General features: G+C 42.8%; 3 protein-coding genes across 3 annotated transcripts in view; 2 read left to right on the top strand and 1 right to left on the bottom strand.

Annotated features, from left to right (window-relative positions):
* Positions 1-1,713: 1,713 nt before the first annotated feature.
* On the bottom strand, positions 1,714-3,176 carry pigl (phosphatidylinositol glycan anchor biosynthesis, class L). Its single transcript, XM_062536576.1, has one exon. It carries the CDS (start codon positions 3,156-3,158, stop codon positions 2,322-2,324), a length of 837 nt encoding a protein of 278 aa, XP_062392560.1. The 5' UTR covers positions 3,159-3,176; the 3' UTR covers positions 1,714-2,321.
* Positions 3,177-3,236: 60 nt separating this feature from the next.
* Positions 3,237-18,058, top strand: nup133 (nucleoporin 133). Its single transcript, XM_062549009.1, has 26 exons — positions 3,237-3,438; positions 3,556-3,671; positions 3,783-3,886; positions 4,352-4,456; positions 4,748-4,879; positions 5,279-5,449; positions 5,586-5,741; positions 5,919-5,989; positions 6,285-6,432; positions 6,937-7,087; positions 7,328-7,485; positions 7,717-7,805; positions 7,976-8,139; positions 9,612-9,706; positions 10,268-10,492; positions 10,896-11,018; positions 11,310-11,409; positions 12,546-12,788; positions 13,805-13,938; positions 14,079-14,237; positions 14,611-14,746; positions 16,084-16,202; positions 16,394-16,474; positions 16,723-16,787; positions 17,572-17,660; positions 17,809-18,058. The coding sequence occupies exons 1-26, from the start codon at positions 3,314-3,316 to the stop codon at positions 17,943-17,945; spliced, it is 3,396 nt and encodes a 1,131-aa protein (XP_062404993.1). The 5' UTR covers positions 3,237-3,313; the 3' UTR covers positions 17,946-18,058.
* Positions 18,059-19,522: 1,464 nt separating this feature from the next.
* The window catches only part of acta1a (actin alpha 1, skeletal muscle a), a 3,643-nt gene continuing 1,566 nt past the window's right edge, over positions 19,523-21,599 (top strand). Inside the window, exons 1-3 of the mRNA XM_062548994.1 lie at positions 19,523-19,674; positions 21,123-21,262; positions 21,414-21,599. The exon at positions 21,414-21,599 is cut by the window's right edge and continues 139 nt beyond it. Coding sequence (XP_062404978.1) covers positions 21,134-21,262; positions 21,414-21,599 — 315 coding nt within the window. The 5' untranslated portion in view covers positions 19,523-19,674; positions 21,123-21,133. The remainder of the gene's footprint in view (positions 19,675-21,122; positions 21,263-21,413) is intronic.

Here is a 21,599-nt window from a genome sequence, read left to right as displayed (position 1 = left end):
ATACATGGAAAACATAACCCCATAACCTCCATAAGGAGACCTCCCCAAATTCAGAAACATTTATTAAATTGAAATGGACAACGACGTTATCTTTGGTAAACTCTTAGGTGGCTATGATATAAATTATGTGACGAAATTCGAAGTCTAAACACACTTACTGTTGAAAGTGTAACTGCGATTTCCATAGGACTACATTCTAATTAAAATCCTCGTTGCCTCACGCACACCACTCTACTTCCGGTATTTCGCCTGCTTTGTGGGGGTGTCATATGATCCTCTGAGTGAAATACCCAGAATGCTCAGGTCAATACAAATGATCCAAAACACACCGTCACTGAGAAACATCGTGTGATTGTCTACTATATATAACAACTGAACACACATAATATTTAACAGCGAGTAAGTCCGTACTTGTCCCTCGGGACCATGGCATCTCTAAGAATTACCCAGTCTCAAGGTGAGACAACGATGCGGACAAGCCTAGAATTACACCATTGGTGTATGGCTGCGGACCATCCCATGTCAGTCAATCGAGGATTGAATAATATCGGGTTTGAAATCATGATGTCATTGAACTGTATGCGTCGGACTTGAAACAATACTGTGCTGTGGCGTACACATCAATACCTTTTACAAGAATGGCAATAAATAGATTTTTTTTTTTAAATATCAACATTGTATCTTAAATCACTCTGAAATGTCCTTTTGGCATGACCTAAAGCAATTTAAGATGAGCTATTCCGATTAATAGTATACATTCACCAACACTCACGTTTTTGCTAATTATAGAGCCATCGACAGACCAAATAACACCAAATTTATTGGGGGTGCTTTGAATGGGGTCTCAAGTCATCCCACCAAATATGGCTTTCATACGTCACAGCATATCCAAGATAGGCGCACTTCCTGTTTGGCGGCTTCGCTCGCTGAATTTAATTGGTTATCACAGGCGAACGCTTGGACGTATGAAGACGAAATCAAGGCGGTTGATCCACCTTGGTCTGTAGATCCCGCGTGTCAAGTTTCATGACGATCGGATAAACTATGCGGCCAGGGTAGCTTTACTTTGACTTTGAACAAAATTCAAAATGGCGGAAAATCCATCATGGCGGAAAATTACATCACATGGTGCGTTGGAATCAGCTGAGTCAGAGGATTCCAATGGTATAAGTTTTATCAATATCGGCCATACGGATCAAAAGTTACGGGCATGAACATGTTTTCCATCTTTGACCAGTTGGTGGCGCTAGAGCGTGAGAGTGGCGAGCATGAAACCTGGTGGTGTCAATCAGGGTAGTCTCCTCTATCAGCATACCAAATTTCATGACTTTATGTCTTACGGTTTGGGCTACAGGTGGAAAAATGTGTGGGCATCAGCGCTCAAAAGTCGCTTTTCCATTCATTCCTATGGGGAAAAATCGACCGGAAAAACTGGAATAACGGGAGAACGACAAGGCGTATCGAAAAGCTTTATACAAGCCACCATCCTCGCATCAGGACGCACGCGTGAGAAGTGGAACGGCGTCTCTAGCTCCAAATCCCTAGGACAAGATAGGGAGACAAAAATGTTCCGCAAGATAAATAAATTTGATAATAATAGGAAGAACAATAGTGTGCTGCTTTCAGCAAGCACACTAATAATTGGATGTGACTTCATTTTGTTTAGGCCTACCAACTATTTTTAAAGCAGTGTGCATAAGTGCAGAATTTATATAGTAAAGATATTTATTTTTACAGTGATGAAATAAAAGCTCTTAATTACACGAGGAGGACATCAGCTCTGCAGCATGAATGTAAACAGGCCTACTATAATTCAGCTTCACAAGATCAAGTAACAGAGTGGTCCAGTGCCCATGTAGATACATTTGAACTGAACATTTTCTAGTCACGAATCAAAGGCAATTTTCTAGTCACGAATCAAAGGCAACATCAATTAACAAGATTCAACAGGAGCCATTATATGCTTCAATTTACAAAGGGTCAGAGAGAAGATGGGAAGATCTACGCAACTACAAGAAATAACATTAAAATGTCAGTGCATCAGCAGCCGTAGTCGGTGTGAAAGTAACATTTGGTTTAAGAGCGTCTTTATGCAGGCCAGTCCATACCCGTAACATAACCTAGTCATTCCAGTGTATTGGTCAGTGTGTCCATACTCATAACAACGTAATTGTTCCAGTGCATTGGTTTAGTGTCCATAGTCTTAATATGGTCTACCAGTTATTCCAGTCCATTGGTCAGTGTAGGCTATCTCTAGTTGTAGGCCCACATTGAGAATTTAGTGCATTCCTCTAGTAGTGTGGTCAAAATAGAGGGTCAAACTAATATACTTTTATATCTTTCCTGGAAAGGGGGATGGCTTGGAATGTATTGACAAACATATAGCGAGAAAAGAGTATGTAGAGGTGGCGAAACCACAACAACTGGCTGCGATGAGAGAACATGGCCCTTTTGGCTTGTTTGTATTCTTCTGAACCAATTAGGCAGCACAGGTCCGAGGGAATTAGCCAACTGATTGGCAGCTCCAAGATGGAGAGATACTTCCTGAAGATGCTGATGGTATTCAAAACCAGGACATGACAGTCATGTGGTACTTTCCCAGTGACAGCAAGATGACTGAGGGCCTTGTAGATGGCAATGTGATTGGCATGGCCACTTACTCCACTTCCGTCGAATGTCAGTACAACGTTGATGGAATGTGTCTGGATGTGTTTCAAAATCAGGTGTGATGTTAGAGAAATGCTCCATTCTGCTTTGGGGTCATCTTGAAGATCTTTGTGCTCAATAATGAAGACTTGGGATGCTGCTATTCCCAAAACGGCTGCACTGTCGAGGAGTTCTTTTTTGCGCTGCACGCCCTGATTATAGTAATTACCAGATGACAAGCATAACAACTGCACAGAAACATTCTGCTTCAACAACATAATTATTGAAGGACTGAAAAACATGCACTCATCGTCAGGATGTGCAATTACAAACAATGCTCGCCCTGAATCAAGCGCGAGAGAAGTTTCTTGTACATCTCGGAAACCCATTTTATGTTCAGGATCATTGAATAAAAGACCCGACATTAAGGATATCCTGTTATATCGATGATAAATCCATTTTATCCAACCTACGTAAAACGCAAAGAAAAGTATGACGGACGTCAAAATCATGTTCAGTTCAAACTTCCGTGTTATCCGCCTTGTTTGATGACGTGTATATCCCGCGCCAATTAGAGATTTGAGCGCGACAACACTTCGTGTGCGGTAGTGAACGATTTCATCTCGGAGCGGTTTCTCTTTATTCCGGCATTCGAATAAATCACGGTATGTTTTCACCCCGTGGTGCTCTAGGCTCTGGCCGAAGGCAAACAAGAACAGGCGGTCGGAAAAGTCTAAGCTGTACTCCTACAGGACTTTTATTCTCTCCCCGAAGGTCGGCATTGCCAGCGAGGTAAGTGTCAGGCTCTTCTCAAACACAAATGGAGCACGCAGGCCGAAAGAGAATTGTTTAAATTTACGTTCAAAAGAACATTTAACATAACCTAGCAACATACCTTATTCTCTCCAGATCAACCCCTACACGAGTACAAAGCCATGGCACAATTGAAGCGATCAACTTTGATGTGCAGACATTTGGCTCCTCACTACCAGTCAAAGTAATGGAGGCACTTACCATGGCCGAATGTAAGGTTTTTGTTTGGTTTAATGTCGTAACTGTTACTGCAGTGGTAAATGTGTCATGTTTAGAAAAGGAGCAGTGTGGTTTAGTATTCCCTGTTTGTGTTTTTCCCATAGCGGATGATCAGATCTCTGTGAAGATTGAAGAGACAGGCTGGGCGTGGATGGTGTGCGGAGAGAGACTTGTCATTTGGAAGATTTGTCAGACAGCAGTCGCGAAGGTATTGTCACCGAAACTTAGGAAGGCAGTATTTGATTTAACCTGCAATGAGACCATATACTGTGTAGCCTACAGGTCAAATGTCATGACATCTCAAATCAGATGGAGATGTTTCTGCACAGTCTTTTCAGATCCAATTTGTTTCAGCCCTTTAGTTCTACAGCCTGAAAGCACCTTTGTTTGTCTTCTATCTTATAAAGTCAGAGCTGAGGCATTATGAGAGTGTAAAATGATGACAAAGCTAGGGTGAGAAATGAATGAAAGCAATGGAATTTGACTAAAATATGCAAAAATGCAGCAGATTTTGAGCTACATTTGAGAGGGTGCTGACAACCAATTTCCTGGAATATGTTGTATGCTGATCTGTGTAGTGCCAATAACAATTACGATTTGTTATTGTCAGTACAAACATTAAGCTGAGCTGGATCAAAGTTAACTCTCATTGTGTTTTTTAAATTATTCTCAGTTGTCAGTGTGCAAGGACCTGCAGTTACCTCCAAGTGAATTTGCCTACAGTGCTGACCTCATCTCCATCTCCTCCTCTAACCAGTTGGACAGCGCTCCTATACAGGTGAAGTGTGTATATCTATTGTCAAGCTCTGAGGACGATGCAATAACAAAACACATTCAGATTTCCTTTGTTTTCTTGAGTTTACCATTTTAAAATGCAGCGCTCTTCATTACCAAAATGGAAAACCAAATGATGGAAGTATCTAGTGGAAGTAGCTAGTTTTCCAGCATTTGTCACCCAGGAACGTTCCCTTCCTATGTAACAGAAAAACAGCCAACAATGATTGCATGAATTTCCACTAAGTTCATCCTGTATAGCATACACTAACATTGACTTCCTCTAAATCTACAGTCCATAAGTGTCCTGGCGGTGTCACCTGAGGGCACAATCCGCTTCTGGGCCAGTCTAGCCCACGAGGGCAGCTACGTGGAGATGACCGCAGACCTCGGGGGGCACCTCAGCAACTTTGTTACAGCAGTGAAGGTGAGCCATTTGGATTGTGTGTACCATTAACACATGGAGGATCTGCCTCACCCTTCTGTAGGATATCTTACAGTGTACTACAAAGATAATATATATATATATCAGTCAAAAATGTACAACTTATAGACAATCAGACAACTGATAGTTCAGACATTTTATGAAATTAGAGACACACACTCTGATTGTGAATTTGCTTGAGACCAGTTATGATATGTAACTTTTAGTGTTTTAATGAAGCTCAGTGGAAGCATCAGAACTCTCAGCACATTTGACTAATCCCTCTTCCTGTCATGTAGAAATGACTGACGTTGCCAACCAGGCTCCAGAATTGACATGAAATGACCCTGATGTCAATATTAACGCCCTGATTTTCTTGTTTGTCACCACTTTGATATCCAGGGGAACAGTTACATTGTTTCCTCCTACAAAGGCCAGCTCCTGAGGGTGGCCATGGATGTTTCCGGAAAGCTGCAGCAACGACCTCTGCAGCAGGGTCAGGGGGTGCTGTCAGGCATTGGACGTCGCGTTTCCAGCCTCTTTGGCATGTTGGCCCCTCCCACAGATGTCACAGTCAGTCTCACAGCAGTTCTTCATTTTTGCTGTTTTTTATTTGTTTACAACAATTTACCACTGACAAACACTATCTGTAGAGTTTCATCTCCCAGGATGAAGTGTGTAAAGGCCTCCACGTGTGTGTGTTGTGCAGGTCCACAGCGTTCTGTGGGTGGCTGAGAGCGGCAGTCTCTACACGCTGACCTCAGGAGGACTCAATAAGTGGGAGGTGGACGAGAGCTCGGAGCTGCAGGTCCTCAGCTGGAACCCAGTCAGCAGTCTGGAGGAGTGCATCTGTGATGCTATCTGGGTACTTAGCACACCATGTGTGGTGTAGGGCCTATTCTAGAATACTACCAAAGTGTGTCTTTGTTCATTGTATGTTGGGAATCCATAAAGTGTAGTATTTTTATATCTCTCTAAATCACTGATGGTGTGCTCTTCAAGAAACCACCGATATCAATTGATTTGGCTGTTTCTTTTGTAGGGGTCGGAAGCCAACTACAGTGAGATAAAGGCAGGTGTGAATGTGGCCTACCTGGACCTTCAGCGGAGCCAGTAAGTTAAATATTAGACAAGTGTTTTTAGACTTGTATCAAAACAACATTTGGGAGTCATTCTTAGCTCTTGCTGAAACGGTGAATGGAGTATTTCATCCCTGATATATGCATACTATAGTATGTATGTAGAATCACATATTAGAAATAGAGGAAAACTACTATTAATCACAATATAGGTGACATCCAAAAGCTGCTGAACAGAAATCAGTTTATCTTTCCTTTCACAAGTAGATATGAAGTAGACCAAATATGCCTGTTTTTTCCCCTGTAATTGATCCTGTGTTGTGTCTCAGTGAGGGCTTGGTGGTGCTGGCTGCAGCCTGGCACCCTGCAGACACGCCCTGTCTGGTGTACTACTGCCTGGTCCTGCTGCCTGACCGCCTCTCCCTCACCTCAGATGAGATCTCCGTGGAAGTCACCAAACACAACCCTGCTTTTCAGGTACAGTGGCGGGAATGAGAGTTTTGATTATCCTATGGTAGAGTTTTGATTATGCTATGGTAGAGTTTTGATTATGCTATGGTAGAGTTTTGATTATGCTATGGTAGAGTTTAGATTATGTCATGGATGGTAGAGTTTAGGTTATGCTGTGGTAGAGTTTAGGTTATGTCATGGTAGAGTTTTGATTATGCTATGGTATCTACAGTATGTTATGGCTGAGTACAGTCATTGGAGCATGCTCAGCTGTGCATTTTGTAATATGTTTAGGTGTAATTAAAGGTGCAGCCTACATTTATTCTAGTTCTATAAACTTCAGTGTCTTACTCTGTTTGTAAACCCACTAACCAAACCATGCAATGCTCCAGCCTATTAGCCTGTTGCCTCCAGAACACAGAAGAAAGGTGTACACACCTGATTGGAAGTTGATCTCAAACGTCAACAAACTGCATCATTAATTATAATTGAATATATTATCTGTGCGGTTCATATGTTGTTGCTATGCAGACTGAGGAGGAGATGCACACCACCCACCTGGTGCTGCCCAGAGGCTCTCGCAGCGCTGCTTACCTGTACAACGAGGAGATGGTGTTCACCTGTTCGCTGGCAAGAGGTCGAGGAGCCCTGCCTGAGGAGAGGATTGCCTTTAGTGACCCAGGTAGGGTAGTCACAGACAGGGGGGGAGGTGGGTGTGGAAGAGTTTGATCATTTGTAGTTAATTTGTTGTAGTCAGTGTAGTCAGATATTTACGTTAAAATGAAAAAAGAAAAAAGTCAGACATCATAGTTGTGGTGTTGATTATTTTCATTATTAAAGTTGAAAGGATTTGCGTTTAACCACAGTATTGGTTACAGTAATTTGATGGATTGTTTACAGATGTCTCATTTATCCTTCACAGGGGACCGTATCCGTGGTGGAGGTGTGTGTGCGAACCTGCCCGTGTTTTTCTCCCAGAATAGTGGGCTTGTTGCCGTGGTTCCTCGGGAGAGTGCTTCCATGCTTCCCGAGATGATGGAGGACTCCCTGTGCTCCTCCCTGGCAGGTCCAGGATCAGAGGTAGAGGCCAGATAGAAACCCAAATGGGCCACGTGTAGGCCTTTACTTCACGTCTGTTCATGCACTACATTCATAGTAGCATAGAAAGCCTGTTTTGTATGCTGTCAGGTATTCTTTTTGTTTTTAGGTGCTTTGTTTTTTTTAATTGTGAGATGAAAATGTTATAATGAATGATTGTAAACTTGTTTTGGAATCAACAGCACCATTACCTCCCCTTGTTTATGTCCATAGGCTGCTGTCACGGAAATGCCTAAAATGGATAAAGTTGCACAGGAAGACAAAATCAAATTACTGAAAACCGCTTTCTTGCAGTTCTGTCGGTATGTGCCCTCTCACACACGTACACCAAAGCTGTGATGTCCTTGTTGGTGGTCATTTTTAAGACTATTTTTAGATTGAGTCGATACATTATTAAATCAAATCAAAGCTATGCTCACTCCATTGACACCGTGCCTTGACTAAGTGGCGCGCTGCGTGTCCTTCTCTGCAGGCATGATGTGGTGGGCGCTCAGGCGGTGACCGATGAGCTGCTGCCCAGTGAGCGGGACGGAGGCGAGGGCGCCGAGCTGGACGAGGTGGTGGCCCAGATCAGCTGTGACCTCGTGGACGATTACCCGGCCTCTGACCCTCGCTGGGCCGAGTCCGTTCCTGACGGTGAGAGTTAGACAGGAGAGTCAGCTAAGAGAAGCTTCCATTAACAGATGTTTTCTAAGCAAAGTTCGGGAGGAGTCCTTAGGGATGCTTGACAGCAATGAACTCACCCGCCTCCCGCTACAAGGGTATTTAAGCCGGCCTCCTTTTCCTTATGCCACACACCCCTGCATTCGCAAAGTTATCCCTCCTCCTCCCCCTACTCCTCCATTTCACTGATAGCCCAGTTACTCCTCCTCCTTACACAGGGGGTGCAAGCGGCCATCGCTTAAACGCTATCTCCGCTTCAGGCATTCCAGGACCACGGCCAGCTACCTAGCCAAACATGCAGTTAACGTTACACTCAAGCATAGCAATCATAGTGATGGGCGAACTGCGTAGTTGAAAGGGCAGTGAGACGACATGGTGTGTTATGTCCAGATAGAAGGGGATGAGGAGAAGAACACCATGAATCTGCCATTCTTATCCAAAACACTTTTCTTATCTCATACGCTTCATCAAAATGCTCCTCGTGGTCCTCTAACTGTCTGCTCAATATGTGTGATTCATACATAATTCTGGGTCAGTAAATGGGAAACATAACTTATACACATCCGTAAACAATTCCAACCAGTTGCATCAGGAGCATTAAATGGAGGGGTGTAATTTGATTGGCTGTTGAGTTCAAATATCTAAAACCTTTTAAACAAAGACTCTGCGTCTAAACGTTGAACATTTCTTTTAACGTGATGTAATTAAAGCAACACTAAAGAGTTTTTTGCACCTTAAAATCATTTGGTTATGGTTATGGTTATGGTTATGGTTATTTAGCAGACGCCTTTGTCCAAAGCGACATACAAATAAATAATAACAATACAAATTAAATTAACAGTGAACAATTACAAAATAGGGAGAATAGCAATATTATCAATAAAACAATCATTTTAAGCACTAACCTAATGAGAAATAAAACAATGAAATGAGAATAGCAATCAAATAAGTCACTCAATTAATTATATAATAACAATAACTATTGCATGGTATGGCTAAATTTAAGGACAATAGCAAAATAAATGTCAAATTCTATCAATGGACAAATTATAACAAAACAATACTATTATACAAACCATAACACATAACATTTCATGCGGATCATTTCAGTGGTTCCATCAACTCGTAACAGGGTGAACGGCACGACTGCATTGGTTTCGCAGCCCCCTTTCGGCTATAACCGCGCTATATAAGTTTACCAGATCGGGTAGTGGACCTGTAGTTTAATGGAATGAGACATAAGAAACTTGACTTGCTTCGATGTCGCAATACATCATACTTTCATAAAATCATGCACCATACCTTGTTTGTGGACATCGTTATTTGCTGGATAAACAAATAGTGTGCGTGTGACAAAGTAAAAAGTGCTGCTTTAAAACCAATGTAAATGTGAACAATTGTGAGCACCAATGTGAGTTGTGTTGTGGTGGTGTTGTGTTGACCAGAGGGCGCTGGCTTCCCGCTGACCTCCCTCATACTGCTGCACCAGCTGGAGGACAAGATGAAGGCCCACGGCTGCCTGCTGGACTTCCTGAATCAGGTATTTAAAGCCATGACCACCGCAAGGGACCAGCTGGACACCACTACTCTTAGTGTTCAGCTTTTCTCTCTCATTAGGATAATTAATTATCAATCTCCATTTCCATTTCATTTCACCTATAGAGCGCCGAAACATTACACACGTCTCACGGCACTTTACAGAGCGTTAAACATTTAGAAAAACTCCCTAGAGATGGAGACACATATAGGAAGAAACTTCAGGCAGATCCACGACTCAAGGGCCTGACCCATCAGTTACAGGACAGTAAAGTCATTTAGTGTCAGAAAGGTCAAATAGTCCAGTGTAGGTAATGAATTGTCCATAGGGATTAGGAATTGTGAAAATAGAGGGTCGCTAGGGTGCGTGGGCCAGGAATCCGGGTAAGAGGACTGCAACAGGCGATGGGCAGTCATAGGGATGGGACTTCAGGTGTGATGAGGGCCAGGCAGATGGCAGATGTCTGGTAATGGTTTAGCTCCCAGGTGAGGTATGCTGTGTAGTATGACTTGACAGTGATATCTGTAATATCTCTCTCCTATTCTGTCCTGTCTTCTCCCCCAGATGGGCCTGCTGGAGCGCCTCGGCTCCACCGCGGTGCGCTCGTCTCCCATGGCCACGAGGCTGTTGCTCTGTGAGCACGCGGAGAAGCTGACCGCGGCCATCGTGCTGAAGAACCACCACGCCAAGCACGCCGACCTGGTGAACCCCGCCATCGCCAGCGCCCTGAAGAAGAGCAGCGCCGACGTGCCCGCCAGCCTCACGGCCGCAGACGTCTTCTTCAGAGAGGTGCAGGACCCCTCTAGAAGCAGCTCAGTGTCCAGCAGCCCCATGTGATGCTCTCTCTGATGCTGCATCCCAGTCTAGATTAAGACCAGCACTCACACGTTTATGGACCACATAGAAGCCATTTACCGCATCAAAGGGTGTCTAGCTTGGGCAGCAGACACGATTTTGCATTCATGAAATGTGTGATCCCTGTTTTGGTATTACATTGAAATTAGTAAATAATTTCAGAATTTCATCACTCATGATTGTAATTGAAAGTATATATTTTTAATATGTTGTTATTGTTAAGGGCTCTGGAGGTTACAGCATTAGTGATGTCCTTACTGATCATCAGAAGAACGATGATGGTCATCATATTCAGTAGTGGTCAGTGCACTTTGTAAACACAAGCCCTGTGTTTCAGGTGTCCGGTATCTCCGCCATCTTTGAGTGTCTGCTGGATGAAGAGGAGAAGGCGCTAAAGGAGAACCCCATCACCTCCCTCAAGTGGGCCCAGATCGTCATCGAGGTCAACGTCATCATCAAGGTGGGCCAAGGCAACATTTCTGCACTCCACCTCATCACCAGTAACTGTGCCATAAACCAGTAACCCACACAATATTCATGCCCACCCTTCTCAAATAACTGTAACCTCCTTTAATAACCACTTATCTTTATGATCACCTAGTTGAGAAAACACTTATTAGGAGAGTAGTGGAATGTTTTGGATTTAATCCACCTTAAATCATGTGAGGTGTACTTAAACGGTGGTGTTTGGTTTAATCCACCTTAAATCATGTGGGGTGTACTTAAACGGTGGTGTTTGGTGTTTGGACAGGACATGCTTGAGGCGGCGTGCCAGTACAGGGAGAGTAAGTCCTCCCTCTACCGAGCTTCAGAGACGGCTGATTCTGAGCCTGAGTACATCCCATGGACAGGTAACACACACATCCACATCCGCTAAATATGCAACCAGAAGGAAATATTCCTCCAGTAATTCTTTTCTTACAGTTTTTCTCTGTCGCTTTGGTATATTTCTCGATTCATCCTTGAGATTTGCTAAACAGTAAGTGCATTTCTCAAAACTATTTGTACAAATAGCAAAACACCATGGATTACCTGCAAAAGCCAGTTTCTGTCCTTATGTCATTGTGTATGGATAAGACAGTCAAATGGCTTAGTCATGTTGTCTGCAGGGATGTTCTGATGTAAACTATGGCTAAAATTTTGATGACAATTTTTGTAAATTGTAGGTTACACCTTAGTGTATGTGATTGACTATTCACATTTACGCGTTTACTGGTTTTTACTGTAATTTGTTGACAGACCCTGCTGTCATTGTGATACAGAAAGGAAAAGACAGCACTGCATAGTACAAAGAAAAACAATGAAACAAAGTAGAAATTTTGCCATAGGACAATCTCCTTAGGGAAAATTGTATATGCAGTACTGCAGGAATTACAGTACAGTCTTCCTACACTTCCTACACATTCCTGTCTTTTGGGACACAAATTCTCATATGACAACATTTTCAACCATTTTGCATTTAAATACTTAGTCATGAACTGATGCCTAAATGTTGTGGGGGTGAGACTATCCAGCAGAGAATTGTTCATAATAATTTGCATGGATGTACCAAAACATTTGCAACTTGCTCAAAGAAATGAGAAACTGCTTCTTTGATGTGCACAAGTGACACAATGATGTGAAGATTGAACAGGTAGTTTTGAGAATTTAAATTCTGATCTGAGAAATGTACCAAAGCGACTGAGAAGAACATTTCAGTTCAACAAAGACTGAACTTTCTATTTTTTTTTTTAAATACGCAGGAGAATTATTGAATACCTTGTGAACATGTCTAAAACTTTCTTATGCAACATTGTCAAAACAATATTTTATGAGTTGAGTTGAGTTGTGTAGTGACCATTACTCATTGTTATTCCATTCTAGTTATATCATTGCTGCTCAGGGTCCATCCACATCCTCAACAGATGATGAATTAGATCTTCCTCTACTGGGAGTCATGACTAAGAAGGTTGTAATTGTCATGTTTCCGTGTCCATTCCCCCTGCAGCCTCTAGTGGTGTTCGCTCAGTCATCACCCGGCAGCACGAGGTCATCCTGAAGACCGTGTACCCACACGCAGACTCAGAGCTGCGCAATACCCTCAGTGAGCAGTTGGTGGCGCTGCTCAACTCCTACCTGAGCGGCTACGTGGCCCAGCTGGGCTCACTGGACCGGGCCGCCCAGTCTGACCGCTACAGCGCCCTGGAGATGGAGTACACTCAGAGACGCTCGGAGCTGCTGCTGCCACTGTGTGAGTTCACGCTCTCATGCTGAGCCATTTCTCACCCATATGAACGCTTCACAACATGGCCTACTGCAGAAAGTGTGGCTAGCACTTGGGATTTGCCTACGATGTTTATCTCTTAGACTTATCAAACAAAGGGTGATATCCAAAATGCTAATATTGGGTCATTTGTGACTAAACATTAATGGGGAAACAGACGTGTGGGGCTTATTTCAAATGTGTCTAATGCAGATACCTAGATGGATGTGCTGCAAGTTAAGCAAGTGTTTAAGATATAAATGAGAAAAATAGAGACTGAACATTCTTTGTAAATATGTCCCTAAATGTTTAGAGACCTACGGCGCAGTGCAAAGGTGTCTGATAATAAGGCTCATCTTTGGCTACCCACCAGTATTTTTTGCTGATGTTTTGTAGTTTTTTTTCAACCAAGTGCTGGGATACTCGTTTACATTTAGTGTGGCTTGAATGGTTTGCTGCTCAAACAGGTGGTGCAATTTGGGTGCTTTTAGCAAATGTAGCCAATGACGGGGACACTGGGGTAATTTATAGGCAAGCCAACATGTGTTTAAGTAATTAGCACCAAGAGGCCGTAGGCTCCACTGATTTTAGAACAGCTAAGGGGCATTGCTATTCAGACAATCATAAAAAAGAATCATCCGTTTCAGAATATTTTATAGCTATGACCAATAATAATTTGAATCAAAGACCCATGACAAGTACTGATAAAATATGAATTAAATAAGACTGCCATACTACAATAACACAACTGGTTATGGGTGTGTGTAAAATAGATAGAAGATGCACAAAAAGGAAGAGAACACTTTAAGCATTTAGGATATTATACTCAACTAGCATAATAAATAAACATTTTATAGACAAGACGTGGGTATGTTTCATACTCCCTATAATAATGAATGACCACTCAAAAATGAGATGAATACAGTGCAGCCCATGCTCCTCTCCTCCCCTGTGCTGTGTGCCATGACGCTGATGTGTGTTGTGTTGGTGTTTGTGTGGAGCAGTGGAGCTGGGCCAGTACCAGTGGGTGTCAGCCCTGGCTGAGAAATACGGGGACTTTGACATCCTGGTGCAGATGTGTGAACAGACAGACAACCAGAGCCGTTTACAGCACTACATGACTAAATTCGCAGACCAGGTAAGAGCCAGCAACCCCTGATATTTCCTTATCACACTGGCTTATCAAGTGCTGTAGTTCATGAATGTTTTGTCAGTTCTGGCTGGTGTTTTTGTGGAGGATTCTCCAGAGTCGTCAGGTGTTGCCTCTACTTCCTGCAGAACTTTGCAGACTTCCTGTTCCGTTGGTACATGGAGAAGGGCAAGAGGGGGAAGCTGCTCTCCCAGCCCATCGCCCAGCACCAGCAGCTGGCCAGCTTCCTGCAGGCCCACGAGCACCTCAGCTGGCTCCACGACGTCCACGTGCACGACTACCAGAGTGTAGGAATTCCTCCAACTCTCTCTCACGTGCACACTCACAGTCTCTCTCACACACACACACACACACACTCATTGATGGTAATTTTTGATGAATGAAGACCCAGTCAGGCTATAGGAATATCATGAACTGTTTTATTTACAGTGGTATACAGCCCTCATTTTGACTGAAAGAGAGATAAGGACATGATTTATTACTTAGGAATATATAAAAATCATCTTCTAAATATTTTATTAGTATTGCACACACACACACACACACACACACACACACACACACACACACACAATCTTCACAGGTGGCTAGGTGCCACTATATGAATCTGACGAGCACATGTTCACCCCCTTAAGGCCCTTGTGTGTGTTCTCTCTCCAGGCCCATGACACTCTGCACAGCCAGGCCCACATGGAGACTCGCTACTTTGTTAAGAAGAAGACCCTGCTGGCCCTCAGCAAACTAACAGCTCTAGCATCAAACATGGCTGAGGGCAACAAGCAGAATCAACTAAAAGGTATGTTAAGGAAATGACCAGCATTCAAATGACACACACCATATCTCTTTTTTTCCAGTTTCTTGCTCAAAGTATTTTCAAAGTGACTACAGTAATTTCCTGTGTATTAGCCGCATTGTGTATAAGCCTAAGGACCGTGTTTCATGCAAGTTAAAAGAAACAAAACCATATCAATACCATATCAACCTCATAGCTGAAGAAGTTGAGCAAAATCAATGTATAAGCTGCGGCTAATAGTGGGGAAATGGCCGCTGGTCCAGAGGGAGCGCAAGCGTCCGGAGGCGTCTGTTCTGAGTGCTGCCCTGTGGCCCCTCCGTAGCGCTGACTCAGGAGCACCCCAGACCTCACCACCGTGGGGGCAGCAGCTGCTCTAGTGACCCTCCTGACTGGCCAACACCACGCACGCCTAACGCTGCAGAATGGGAATAAACCATATGAAGGAAATGTACACCAAATTGTCCATTGCAGCAGTAGAAAAAAACTGTCTGCCGTGATCATATTCAAACAATTGGTACAGAATCTAATTCTATAGCAAAAGAGCACTAAGTGTAGTTACAGCTCCATAGTCACCAGTGCTGTCCTCAGTATTGCAATCTTTAGTTAGAGTGCAAGACAAATTCCCCTCGGGGCAATAAAGGTTTCATTCATTCATTCATAGTAGAACAATATGCTGTGAAATTCAGGAGATCAAAGTTACCACAGAATTATAGTCACACATGTTTACCACATTAGTATTAAGCATAGGCTACTGCACATCTAGTAGCTTATTCTTATTCTTTCTCAATCTGTCATTTATTTGGGGTAAATCCTTAATAAGCAGCTAGTTGGCCTTGATCTAAACGTACTGTTCTATAGCATGGTTTAAAATAGAGCGTATATAGACCCCTAATACACTGTCTGAATCTGTGAGTTTTAGTGGCATAATAGTAACAAACAAGACCAACTTATTGCTTATTAAGGATTTACCAAGAATGAATCACTTCTATAGTAAGAATGAGAAATTGTTGAATAAAGACGTAATAAATGTGTAATTAAGCTGAATCCAGGCCTAATTGAGTGCTAGCACAGGCATATATTCGTTGTGTATTAATGGTCAACATGTGTTGCTAAAATGAGTTCAACTTTAATTGAGAAAAGTTCAATAATAATTTCAACTTTAATTGAGATTGAATTTAATGGTAGGACTGCCTGAATATGTGTGTGTGTGTGTGTGTGTGTGTGTGTGTGTGTGTGTGTGTGTGTGTGTGTGTGTGTGTGTGTGTGTGTGTGTGTGTGTGTGTGTGTGTGTGTGTGTGTGTGTGTGTGTGTGTGTGTGTGTGTGTGTGTGTTTCCTCCAGATATCGTAGAACAGGAGAGGTTCTTACTGCATCAGGAGACTCTTCCCAAGCAGCTGCTGGAGGAGAAACAGCTGAACCCTGACACAATGCCCCTTCTCAGTGCACACAACCTGATTAATGTGAGTGGAGGCACACACACACACACACACACACACACACATACACATACATACACACACACACACACACTCAACGTCTTGTCAATAACACTTTCATAGAACTGCAGTGCCAACCTCCCACACGTTTTGCAATGAAAATTCCTTGGCAACACTTTCTATTAACTGTGTACCATTTTTTCTACACCCTCCAGCTCTACATCTGTGATGATAACCGCCGAGCCAACGAGTATGATTTCAAAAAAGCCTTGGACCTTCTCGACTACATAGAAGAGGTTTGATTCATCCTCAATTCATATCCTTTTACACTGGTCCTGAAAAGATTTCTGATAATGACATAAATCTTCATCAATCTCCAACAACAAAATGCTCGAATTGAAATAATAATGGTTGGAAAATAACTATTTCATGATTTAAAACCTTAAAGGAAGAATACATCACATTGTATCTCTCAGAGGTTCTAGCACTCCTGGGTAGTTAGAGATCGTCTCTGTTTTCTAACGAACCTCTCTTATGTCTTTAGGACGATGCTGTGGACGTTGAGGCTCTGAAGTGTGAGATCCTCTGCAAAGCTCTAAAGAGGGACGAGTAAGTCCGCTGCCTTCATATCAGCCATTTCCCCCACGTCTATGGTCTAACATAACCAAAACTCCTATTCCTTTCATTTCCCCCACGTCTACGGTCTAACATAACCAAAACTCCTATTCCTTTCATTCTAAAAAGATCATATCTATCTGATACAGTCCTTTCCCCACTTAAAACTGTTAATAGTACATTTGTCTGGAATATGCTGGAAACGCCACAGTGGTTCAGTCCAACAGTCCAACATTACTGATGGCTCAGCTGCAATAGCACATGGTGCATGTGTTGCACTTGCCACAATTAAGTCCACAAATAAGCAGTTCTTAGAAAAGTTGTTTTAAAAAAGAAAACAGCAAATGTACATATGAATACATTGCTCTCAATTTCCCCTGAATAAACAAGCAAACAACAAGTTGCTTTAAGCCCTGCAAATAGCACTAAAGTATTAAACCTTCAGTGAGGGCTCCCCTGCTGATCCTACCGTGGTCAGGTCCTGCACTGGACTGAGTCCTCGAGGCCTACTCAGCTTTCCATTCATTCTGAAACCCTGCCCACTCGCTTCCAACCATTACACAGCAATCCAGCAATCAACCACTTACATGACTCTAGCGAGTACATCTGGTCCTCATGTGATCCCTTCTACCTGATGGATATACATGGTGATGATGCTGTTTCATGAACCGAGCTTCCAAAACCGCCCCAATGAACACTGTTCACTTCCAGCAGATTAGTTTGGTGTTTGTTGAAAGTGTTTTTTCTAATTAAATTTCTCTGCCTGTGTTGTTGTTAGCTGGTCATCAGCCGATGGCAATGATAACCCAGTGGAGGCAGCAAAAGACAGCATCTTCATCCAAATTATCCAGAAGCTAATTCAAGAGGGTAAGAAATACCATGCTGTCAACATTGGGCTTAGTCAGACATTGTTGGATTCTGGAGGCTAATAGTGAGAATGAAGAGCTCTTGTTGTTCTCGATTCCTTCCAACTTTCGTATCTTCTAAATGGTTTCTTTATTATCCTCTCTCTCAGATGTCCCCCTGGAGACATACCTGCCTGATGTAAAAGAGCTGCTGCAGTTGGAAGAGATGGAAAGTCTGAGGGCAAAGCCTTATTTTGAGTTTGTCCTGAGAGCCAACTATGAGCACTACCTACAGCTCCAGCACTGAACCCAGCCCTCCCGCTCGCTCATCATATTTCTTTCATGTTATGTTCATGTCCCATCATATGTTTTGATATGCATAATTAAGACTGTTTCTTTAAATAAATATTTTCTAAGATATTCTAGCCTCTTTTTTTAAGTTGCAAGCCAAATACAGATAGCAAATCTTGGAGTGTCTGGTTCTGACCCTTGAAGGGTATGTATGTTTATTTATAACTCGAAGGAGTGCTCCCCCTCCTCCAGCCACAAACCCTCCCACTCACACCCGCCATACTTCCTCCTCACTTGGGCTCCTTGGCACTGCCCCCTTTCCCCCCACATTCACCCTCCCTCTCCCTACCTAGAAGTGCTTTCGCTTCTACTGATCCTTTTGGTCAATATATTCTTCCCTAAATATACATGTCCAAGGCAAACGTCTTTGAGGCACAGATGCTGACATACACTTCATGCTGTAGTAGGAATCTTGAGGGGTGCAATTGATCTACTTGACTACTGGCAGGAACAGATGTCTCAGAGAGAGAGAGTCTTGAGGCTCCTATAAATAGTTGGGTGAGGTTAATTTGGGGGACAACCCCGATTAATAACCACAGCTTTTACTAGGCACTCGTGTGGCCCTATATGGGCTGTGTGAGAACGCAACACCCTTTTCTTCACTGAGCTGCTGGGCTGGAGGACTTTCTTTTTTGTTCTCAGTCAGAACTGTGGACACTGCAGTTTTTGAGAAGACTGCTACAAGCCCGATCAGTGTCATTTTACTGTGTATGGATACACAAGCTATTGGTTGATTTTCAGTTTGATCTCCACAAAAAAACATTTCTCTGTCAATTCCTCAAGTATGGAAGCAACAGTATTTGTTGCTGGAATAGTACTGTGCTTTCTTTTCTTCTTCCTGGTATTGAATATTATTAAACAACAATCATGAACAAACATCTTCAACAACAATATGAAACAATATTGGGTTTTGTTACATAATAAATAAAATATGATAATGATGGTAAATTAGGATAATAATAAGAATAAAAGGTTTGAGTGAGATTCATTCAGTTGCAGAGAGCAAACAATTCTCAAAACAGCAGCACAATTATAGTGTCAAACGAGCTGAGTTGATTTTACATTTGCACCCAGCCAAATTGTCAACCTGCCAAGGCCTTGAAGAATTTGCCAAAATGTTAACACAATTTTTTTTTTGTGAGGAGTGGAGGAAACTCTCCTTGATGTTACTTACTCTCATCCTTCACATGACCATAACTAGAATTGTAAAGCATTAAGAGTTGTAATTTTAATGTAAACGACAGTAGTCCACCACTAGGGATGACAAAATTAACTACTTCATTAATAGGCCAACGAGTTTACAGTCCCGCCTTGTACACCATCCCTACTCGAAATGTCATTCTAGAGGAAGAGGGTTACAACCCCTGATCTTCCATACACGGCTCGGACACCATGGTCTGGGTTAGGGTCTAACTCTCCATATAAGGACTGTCCCGGGCACTGCGCGCGGTGGAGCTAAGCAGATTGCAAGCAGGGTGCCCACCATTCACACCAATCTGAGCCAAATATGGATAGGGGTCGGGGCAAATACCTGTGTAATACATTGATATTCCTGAAGGTTGCTCGTAGAAAAAAACGGAGGGGGGGGCCTAGGACTCAACGAGTATATAAGCATCTTGGTGGACTTCATATCCCTGTAGCTGGATCCAGAAGCGGTTGAACTTCCAAGCAGGAAACCTCCACAGGTAAGCAACTGAAACTGGACTGGAAAGCCTCACTCAACAAGGTTTTACAACAAGATTATACTGAGCATCGAAAAGCTTTGGATACTTTACCATGAAGGAACTTCATTGGAAATCCGAATTTAACAATGGCCAGGAATATGGAACGGATAAAACTAAACGAATAGTTATTCAGTTTTGACAGGCGTGCAACAGGCGTGCAGCTGGCGCGGCCGCCGTTTGTCGGACTCTGGTTGACGCTGCCAGAGTGTGAAGTCGATTTGTTAAAGTAATCCTGTGGAACCCGTAGGCTAGTTAACTCTTCATGGCTTCATGTAGGATAAAGCATCTAGCTTCAGGATTTGAGCATAGATAACCATTGTGATTAATATCAAGTAGCCTAGTCTGAGGGCATAATTTGACACCAAGATAAAGCAAAACAGTTCATAAACTCGGTTAACATTCAATAGATTATCTCAATATCTTATTGAGAGCAAAAAGGCTATCTTATTCTTAATATATAGCCTAATGTAACATCCGTTGAGACCATAAGTGCTTGTTAGAAACATTAGCAAATGAGGTTGGCAAGACCTTTTTATTGACTAAATAAATTCAGGGCATTATACCTGCTAGTGAATGAATGATGTGGATGATAGAGGCTATGTTTATATGGATACTAATAGTGATTTGTTAGGCTATATTATAATTAGTTAAGATTGTGAGACTTTATTTATTAAGTTCTAAACCAATTATTTGGGAGGGAAAAAAACATTAAATAGTTGCTGTTGTTACATTGGTTCTTCTATTTTCAGTATTTTTTTCTATTGTAAATTCTGACAAACTTGTGTAGGACACAGTTGTCATATTGGCATCATAGTGGCAAATGTTGTGGAGAGTTTCAGTTCAATTCACTTCCTCATAGTTTGAGAGTAGATACACACTGGGGATGGCTAGTGCTCCATCAAACAGTGGCTTGGGCTTTCTCCCATGATACAACCTCCTAGCAAGAGATCTGAATCAGAATAATGAACAGAGGAAAAAGGTAGAAACAGACATTAGAGCTGTGATGGGATACAGTGTAGAGTAGGAGTAGATATTGAGTTGCTTTCCTTCTAAGACGTCTTTAAGTCCAGGCACTCGGCCTCTGGCCCCTTGCCTTTTGCAGAACAACAGCTGTGAGGATATTCTCTACCAACCCCACTCTCTGCCTCGTCTCATATTGCTTAAATACCTAGACGCTGTGCCTGTGTGTGTGCAGCTGTACCCCATTATTTTAAGAACTTCTCTACATTTGGTCTCAGTGTTACTGTTTTACTGTTTTACGAAGTCTATTGAAGCAGAGAAGTTGTTATAAAGTTATTCACATAGTTAGGTACAGCTGGCTGTGTATCTGTGCTGGCCGTGTGACAAGCCTAATCTGAGCTGGTAATTGTGGCATGTAAATGTGACACCCCTTCTCCAACTGTTGGCAGAATCCATCATCATGTGCGACGACGACGAGACTACCGCTCTGGTGTGCGACAATGGCTCAGGCTTGGTGAAGGCCGGCTTCGCCGGTGATGACGCCCCCAGGGCTGTCTTCCCCTCCATTGTTGGTCGCCCCCGTCATCAGGCAAGCCTTTTTCCTCAACTTATCACACTCTTTACCTTTAATTGAAAAGCACTGATATTTTCAGTTGCAAGTCATTTTTTCTCATGGAAGTTTGACACATATTTACACATACCCCACTTCTCACAATCTTGCCTCCTCCTTCTCTCTCCAGGGTGTGATGGTGGGTATGGGTCAGAAGGACTCCTACGTCGGTGATGAGGCTCAGAGCAAGAGAGGTATCCTGACTCTGAAGTACCCCATTGAGCACGGTATCATCACTAACTGGGATGATATGGAGAAGATCTGGCATCACACCTTCTACAATGAGCTGCGTGTGGCACCTGAGGAGCACCCCACC

Source organism: Sardina pilchardus, chromosome 1, assembly GCF_963854185.1.
Source record: "Sardina pilchardus chromosome 1, fSarPil1.1, whole genome shotgun sequence".
Taxonomy (NCBI): domain Eukaryota; kingdom Metazoa; phylum Chordata; class Actinopteri; order Clupeiformes; family Clupeidae; genus Sardina; species Sardina pilchardus.
This window is presented reverse-complemented; position numbering and strand designations above follow the sequence as displayed.

What these genes read in the sequence shown, in the direction of transcription:
- pigl (XM_062536576.1), bottom strand. Translation starts at nt 3,158, where the DNA reads ATGATTTTGACGTCCGTCATACTTTTCTTTGCGTTTTACGTAGGTTGG.
- nup133 (XM_062549009.1), top strand. Translation starts at nt 3,314, where the DNA reads ATGTTTTCACCCCGTGGTGCTCTAGGCTCTGGCCGAAGGCAAACAAGA. An exon ending in CTGGACCTTCAGCGGAGCCA is followed by an intron (nt 5,990 to 6,284) that starts GTAAGTTAAATA and finishes GTTGTGTCTCAG; the next exon opens with TGAGGGCTTGGTGGTGCTGG. An exon ending in TGAGTACATCCCATGGACAG is followed by an intron (nt 11,410 to 12,545) that starts GTAACACACACA and finishes TTCCCCCTGCAG; the next exon opens with CCTCTAGTGGTGTTCGCTCA.